We start from the raw sequence: 8050 nt of genomic DNA, 5'->3' as shown, positions 1-8050 counted from the left end.
TCTCCCTCTCCACTCCACTTGCCGTGTATATGCGCTGCGCCAGCTAAATGGTCCAATCCAAGGCTTCTCTATGAGAAGCCTTTGATTGAAACATTAAATGGAAGGTGTGACATCTGGGGAGGTTGTGGAAAGTAGCTCTAGGAGCTTTGGACAGCCCTGTAATCTGTACAGTGCTGCGGAATTTGATGGTGCTATATAAATAATAATAATAATAGTAATGATATACAACTGAAATACGCAGGTGCTTTCTACACAGTTAAAAGAGGGTTGGTTCACAGTAAACCAGATTGTAATGTTCTAGAGCATACCATGTGACATTACAGCTCATATTGCAAATTAAAGTGGGTGCGAAATCGAAAGCATTAGATTGCAGAGGGGTGGGAGCTTGAAGCCAGCAGCAGAACCTTTAGCAGAAGCATCAGTTTCCTTGGCGTCTGTGCAACGTCACCTCCTGAAGAAACAGACATAAGCAGAGAACAAGACATGGAATAAACTGGGTCTGCCTCCATCAAGGTGAGATCATTTCTTTTTAACGGCACAACCTCGTTTCGCTGTAACATTATTTATGAGAGATGTCATTTCATACCAAAAGGGATTTCTTCATCAAGGGAGGATACATTGTGTTCACTGTGATCCCGCAAGATAACACAGTCATTGGATTTGTTTGCATGTGTAATGAATTAATGGCTACAAAGAATTAGAAGTCTGGGTCGACGACTGCAGATTTTTATTCTTTATTCAATCCTGCAGCTATGGCAATGGCTCATGTAGCAATCAATGATTGTTAGAAGGGCTGATGAAACGAGAATGATGCGATACCATCCATGTTCACATTCCTGCATTCAGAGCATCTCTCCTCCCTGTCTTACAGCAGCAACGGGAGTCACTAATTACTGATTGCAATTCATGAGTTACCAGGCAGACACAGCTGACACTACAAAGACACTGTCTATTCTGCTTAGAATGTATCCCCTTATTTAGAATCTTTCCAACTGATTCCCCATCCCTTCCACACACACCCCTCCCTGCTGTGGTTTAACTCTTTCAGTGAATGAGAGGCCGCTAACAAATTGACACAAGGTTTTGTAAAAATCACATTTTTTTTTCCTTTATAATTTCCAATACATGTCCCACTCCTCGTAGTCAAATTAATTTCTGCATCACATGTTGCTGTTAATTGCATTGTTTTATTACATTATGATTACACTCCATTAACATTTAAACACAGCTTAAAATGCAGCAAGATAATGTGCCAATTTATGTCAGCTTCTAAAGACATCAGGCATATTGTTGTTCTTTTTTTTTAAATGTTTTATTTAAAATGAATATTTCTGTTAATGCAATAAGAAACATACAAAAATCATGTCTTTTTTTGTATTTGCATCAACAGCTTTGACTTATATAAGGACATACATAATCAGCTGCTACCTATAATTAGGTAAAATACGACTTCTCACGTGGCTGTAGGGTAATGCAAATTTAATCTAAAGTATATATATTGATTATGAAGTATTGCAACACAAATAAATAAAACACACAGACAACACATCCCAAACCTAGAGTGTAAGTATTTCAATGTTTTTGGAATAAAATAAATACAAAAAAAACTAAAAGCACAAATTAAAATCCAGGAAATGATAGATCCACTGCTAGTAAGATTTTTTTAGTTTGAAAGTCCTTCCAGTATATTATTCCACAGCACTATAGCTGTCCCCATAAAGATTACTGATTATTATTATTTTATTATTTATATAGCACCATCAGATTCCGTAGCGCTGTACAATGGGATGTGTTATATGTATTGATTAAGACCTCATTTTCTACTAATAAAGGCCTCAATGTAATATTGTTGGATACGCTTTTAAAATGATTTAACATGTTTGGATACTTTTTAAAATGTTTTAATAGTTAATATTTTGAAATTTTTTTAAATATATTTTTATATATTTTTTTTATATATGATGTATTTTTTGATGGTTTAGTATTTTGAAAAATGAATTTAGTTAATTAGCTTATCCATAAATATGAAATCATTTGAAAAGCTTATACAAATATATTAAATTAAGGCTACAGACTGAAATATCAGGACATGACATGTAGTGATTTTATATGATTTTATTCCTCCCTTATTTTGAAGGAATGGACATAAAAGTACATGGATTTTATTATACTTACACAAGAAGCTATTTGATATGGGTTTATTTCATTGGCAACATCTGAGTACATCTCTGTATTTATCATAAAGTAGCGATAGTAAGTGCTGAGATTTACTTAAATGACAAGAATAAAATCTAACCATATAATATAGCTACAGGTGTAGTAATTAACTGCTTGTCCTGGAGAGAAGTTACATCATCCTTAAGCTGTGGAGCTGGATACAAAGATATCCATGGATTACTATATAAGAATGCCATTTTTGCCATCACTTTAATATTTGGAACAGTGATCGATCTATTACAGGTTCACTATGAAACAATGCACATATAAAGTGTACCTTCTCTGCTGCCAGAGGTGTAACTAACCTCCAGCATCATCACTGGGGAGTCACTAGCCAGCCCGGAGAAAGAGTTCTGGACGGCTGATGTGAATTCTGTCCATGTGGTTTCTTATGGTGTCATGGCACCGCCTCCCCATTGTGTCACCATATGTCCCTTACTCAGGCCGTCCCCCCCCTACATCCCATATCCTCTAATGAAGGGAAATTATGTTGGTGGAGAAGGACCAGACGGAGGGAAGAACATGGCCTTGGTGCTGGAATGGATGTAACTTTCATTTTATTTTTTTATCTGAGAGTGGGGAGCCTACTAGAAAAAAAAGATTTTCTCTAAGCTAAAACAGTGTGGTATTGATTTGAATAGGATAAAAACAGGAGGGTAGGTGCAGTGCTTCAGTAATCCTTGACAAGGTATATGTGACGAGAACCAGAGAAGGAATAATAGTGTAGTATTTAAAACTGTAGTGGTGATAAGTAAATTAAAAGATGTGCACTCACACTTTCTTGGAGCTTCAATACAGCTCCAGTGTATGCGCCTGGGCGGAATAATCCCCGCCTATGGATCAAGTGAATTTATTTTATTTTTTTATTTTAATTTAATTTTACTTATCACCACTACAGTTTTAAATACTACACTATTATTCCTTCTCTGGTTCTCTTCACATATACCTTGTCAAGGATTACTGAAGCGCTGCAGCTACCCCCCTGTTTTTATCCAATTTTCTGATCGGAAAAGAGAGACTCCATATTGGTGTTCCAGCTGCTTTTGGACTATTATCACTTTGCTTCCGCGCTGAATATTTTTGTGTGATTGATTATTGATTTGAATAGCCCTCTGAATTTTCAATTATTTGGAGATTTCCTAACAATTTATGGTTTGGTAAATCACCCTGTTGGTGTCTTATTTAAAAAAAAAATAAAAAATAAAAAAAAACACGTTTAAAATAATATTTGAAGCACATAGGATATTTTCCAAACATCTTTATTTGAAAGAATAACAGTTTCAGTTGTTGAAATCAAAATACAAAATAATTGTTTGACTCAAGAATCCAAATGAATACCAAAAAAATCTAGTTTACATTTTAAATGTAATTAATAAGCATTTTAATATGTTTACTTTTATAGGCATTTTATGTAAAGATGGAGTTGATACGTGGCAAGACCTTTATAAAAAGCTATGCACAAAATCCTACTGAAAATGTATCCTCTTGTGGAGTTAAAGTAAAAAAGAATGTTGATTCCAAGAGACATTTCAATGAATGTACTTTAAAAAGAAATGACTCAAATGCACAAGGAATATCCAGTAGAGCAGGTGTGAATGAAGAAAGGGACAGTTGTCATAGCAGGAAATGTATTACAAAAAGCAAAACACACGACTGTGTCACTAGAGAACGCAAACGTGAGCAAGGAATATCAGAAACTGAAAAAACTAGACTTTCCAGTAGTATCAGTTTCCCGGGTGATGACCTTCGCAGAAGGAACGATCCACAATCAGCATATAGGAGACATATTATCGACTATCGGAATTTCGTGCCTCAGATGCCTTTTGTCCCATCAGTGGCCAAATCCTTACCAAGAAAAAGGATTTCTTTAAAGAGATCTAAAAGAGGTTTAAAGGATATATTCAGTCTAAAGAAAAATAAACAGCAAGATGTCATATCAATAGCAGAACATGTGAGGTTAGGACCACAGGTATTTGAAATGAAGGAAGGAAAAAGCGTAACAAAACAGCATTTAAAAAAGTCAGAAGAGATGGATTCTGATGAATTGTTGACTCATGAGTTATCAGACAATGATATGCATGTTGACACAATTGGGACTTGCAATGTGTTATGTGAAGACGTGGCTTCATTGAAAAGCTTTGATTCTTTTACTGGCTGTGGGGAAATATTTGCAGATGAAAGCTCAGCTTACATTGATATGGAGAAAGGTAAGGATGGACCAAGAGTAATGTTTATCGCCAAAGCATGTCCTCTAGCCAGTAATTTTCAAGGAGGGGTAGAACGATTAGCTTCACCGGCTAAATCAGAAAAAATAGACTTTTCTCTACTTTGTGGACGTGCAGGCTCTTCTACAAAAAGCGTACGTCCAAATTCCCTTATTGATAATAAATTACTGACAGCTTCAAATGATGTACTAACAAAGGAAAGTCCAACTGTATCTAGAGATCAGCTTTCTAACTCTACTTATAATGACCTAGTGTCTTCTAGTGAGTATGTTACTGATGCTGGATCCCCTGTTTCTACAAGCGATGAAGGGTATTATGATTCCTTTTCTCCTGGAACTGACGACGACAAAAATGTTGTCGATACACCTAGATCACTTCCAAGAGATAGTTACAGTGGTGATGCACTTTATGAGTTATTTCATGAATCAGAAGAAACAAAACTAAGCCCTGGTACAGATTGTGTGGTGTCCTCATTATCAAATCATACTGATAACCCTACATCAGTCTACAGTTTTTTTGTAGGATCTGAAGAAAATATGGCTTCTCAACCAGACAAAGATCTAGTTGGAGACAGTATTTTACAAAGCACGTGGAAAGGGAAAGAATGTTTTTTAAAACTGTGTGACACCGAGCTGTCTTTAACAATGGGATTGGTAAATTGGTTAAAGAAAACAGGCAAAGTTATTGAAATCCAAGAAACAAGCCTCAATAATTATTGTAATCAAACAGAAAAGCAAGAAGATATCAAATCACCCTTAACAATTTCAAGTGACTCAATTCATGAAAGCAACGAAAAGAAAATATCAATGCAGTGGCAAACCTATGAAGAAAGATGTTCTGGCAAACCTTATCTAGCTAATGATTCTGAGCATCCTAAAACAGATAATTTTTCTACTTCACAACAAGAGGAACCATCAAAATGTATACTTCAGTGTCCTCCCCAACCTATGTCTGAGTTACTTTCAAACGACCAGATCTCATTTTTAAAAAATGTAACCAATAGCGGGAAACATAGAATGGACTTAAGCAATCCATATTTATTAAGGTTAGCTAACATTAATTCTTTGCCTCTATTAAGCAATATGGATGTATTATCCTGTTTTAAACATGAAAAACTTAACAGTTTACATTGTCACGACTTACAGTATCTAAAAGAGTGTTTATCTCCATTACTGTGGGCAAGTGATAAAAATGTGAACCAAATGATGGAGAATTGTGCTACTCAGGTTGCGTCAATGCATATAAACCACAGAGACAAAAACATGGAGCAGGAAAACAATGTACATGTTGAAAAAACAAGAGAACTGCACAACATACCCCATGGAGTAAAGAACCCAACCAATAATAAAGATTGCAGAGATCAGCAAACAGTTCCTCACCCAACATTATCCATTACTTGTGAGCTTGGCAACAAACATGTGGAATTTGATAACCTTGGGCGTACAACTGAGTCTGCTAAAAAAATAAGTGAAATAGTTGAGAGCAAAAACACAGAATCTGAACAACTATATAATAAAGAATGTGCTATTAAAAAAGATGTTAGACCATCACTTGCAGAGGGATCCAAACCTCAGTGGTTTAATACCCGGACTAATTTCCTACCCCTGTTTGGTTCTCGGTGTTCTTCTGTGATTTCAGACTGTCCTTCAACTTTGTACAAGGTCTGCAATACAGGAGAGACTGTAATATTCCTAAACACAAAGAAGTGTGATGAACCATTTTGTAGTACTGAAAATATAACCCAGGGTTCCAATGTCACATTCCATGTCGAATCCTCTAGAAACACAGCGACGACGTTTCAAACAGTCACAGCTGCACGCAATGGTGAGTTTTGGAAACAGTTTAAAAATAATTGTCTGATTATTGAGATGTGTCAGGCTTCATAATTCCTGCTTAAATGTCCAATTCATGAAATTTGAACACATCATGGTTTTATTAAAAGAAAACACACGTTCTCCTAGGATAGACACCTTTGTTTTCTGGATCTAAATTCAGTGTCCTTGCCAGACCTTCTCCTTGGTTCTTTTCTGTCCCCCTTTTTTACTTTATTTCGTACCCTACCCTTCCTCTCCACCCCTACTCTAAGTTTTTTTTGTGTTCTTCTTTTTCCTCCTCAAGGGTAGTTGTTCTATTCCCATGATTACCATCTCTACTTCCTATGTTTCGGCCTTTGCACGTAAAACTTTAAATCTCTGTCTCTTCTTTCCGTTTCTACATAATTACTATAAGTTATTGTTATATTTTTACCTTTGCTGAAATATATATTTTACTGCAAAAAAAAAGCTTAATAAAAGTAGTGTCTGGACAGATTTTTCTAACAAAGCATTGATGTAGACCCAGAGTGCTTCAAAGGTATCTTCAGCTTTTACGGTTCTGAGTCAAATAGAATGTCAAATACAAATTACTGTAAAAGTATAAACCACAAGATGCATTTGCTAATGCAACCAGACTTTAACCCTATCTGTAAGCCAACTAAATGAGTTTAGAATCATAGTTGTGAGTTATTTAAAGTTAAGAAAGAGGAATTTGTAAAATGTCCACTTTACGGAGATTGTAGTAGGGAAATTAACGTATGAGAAAGAAATGTAATGCAAAAAAAGTCAAACCTTACTTCTTAATTTATATTCTATTTTTCTTTTCATTGCAGGTTTTACAAATAGCAAAGAAGAAGTGAAATAAGAAAGAAAAAAATAATGCAAGCGATATTATGATGTTGAATGATCATTGAACACAAAACTGTAAATAGTCTTCAAGTCTCATTTATAATTCCCAATTACATGCATAGGAAATAGATATACAGTGTCACTGCAATGATGACCAGTCAGGGTGAGATTACCTATAAGGCAGTCTTAGGCAGGTGTCTAGGGCTTTCAGCAATGTTGTGGACCCAGCCTTACACAGTCCCAATGTAACAGATTATAGACAAGTTTGGACCCCCTGCTGTGATGTGATAGTGATTTGTGAGAGATTTTAGCTAGCTTTGAGTGTGAGCTGTTAGCATGTTGTGTGTGATTGGATGTTTTAGAATTTTGTGTGTTTACAATCCCTTAAACCTTTCTGTGTGTGTGATTGTGTCTCTGACCCCTAAACCCTGTGTATTTGTGATCCTTTGGTCCTATGATCCCCAATTCTTGTGACCACTAAATCCTCTGTGTATGTGATGTCAACACTACAAATATTTCACCAGGTGTGTCAATGGCTCCTTAGCACCATGTGTGTGATATATATATCAAACTCAGGATCCCTTTGCCTTCTGTGTGTTTGTATGTATGATTTTTAAACAGGACCTGTCACCATTAAGGTTTTTTTTTAAAAAAAAAATTGGCGTCAGGTGTCAGGTGAACTGAATTAAAAAAAAAGGTATGTGACAGCTACAGGGTTGCTTAGGTTCCTATGATAATCTGACCCTGGATCTAATTGGGTCAACAATGCTGCACCTTAGTATTAAGATATAAGGTATTAAGGGTGGAGACACTGAATTGCAGTACTGCACACTGTGCAGCACTGCACCAGGAAGCAGCTTTAGCAGTCATCTAAGGAGTGTCCAGTGGAATTATCACTAGGCTGTAATGTAAACACTGCACTTTCTCTGAAAATACAGTGTTTAC

At 35.9% G+C, this 8050-nt stretch overlaps 1 protein-coding gene across 1 annotated transcript; it reads left to right on the top strand.

Moving 5' to 3' along the window:
• Positions 1 to 436: 436 nt before the first annotated feature.
• Positions 437 to 7638, top strand: AMER3 (APC membrane recruitment protein 3). Its single transcript, XM_063440960.1, has 3 exons — positions 437 to 513; positions 3620 to 6266; positions 7090 to 7638. The coding sequence occupies exons 2-3, from the start codon at positions 3635 to 3637 to the stop codon at positions 7119 to 7121; spliced, it is 2664 nt and encodes an 887-aa protein (XP_063297030.1). The 5' UTR covers positions 437 to 513; positions 3620 to 3634; the 3' UTR covers positions 7122 to 7638.
• The last annotated feature ends 412 nt before the right edge of the window (positions 7639 to 8050 follow it).

Source organism: Pelobates fuscus, chromosome 2 (genome assembly GCF_036172605.1).
Source record: "Pelobates fuscus isolate aPelFus1 chromosome 2, aPelFus1.pri, whole genome shotgun sequence".
Classification (NCBI taxonomy): Eukaryota; Metazoa; Chordata; class Amphibia; order Anura; family Pelobatidae; genus Pelobates; species Pelobates fuscus.
Note: the sequence above shows the minus strand (reverse complement) of the source record. Positions and strands in the feature narration are given on the sequence as shown.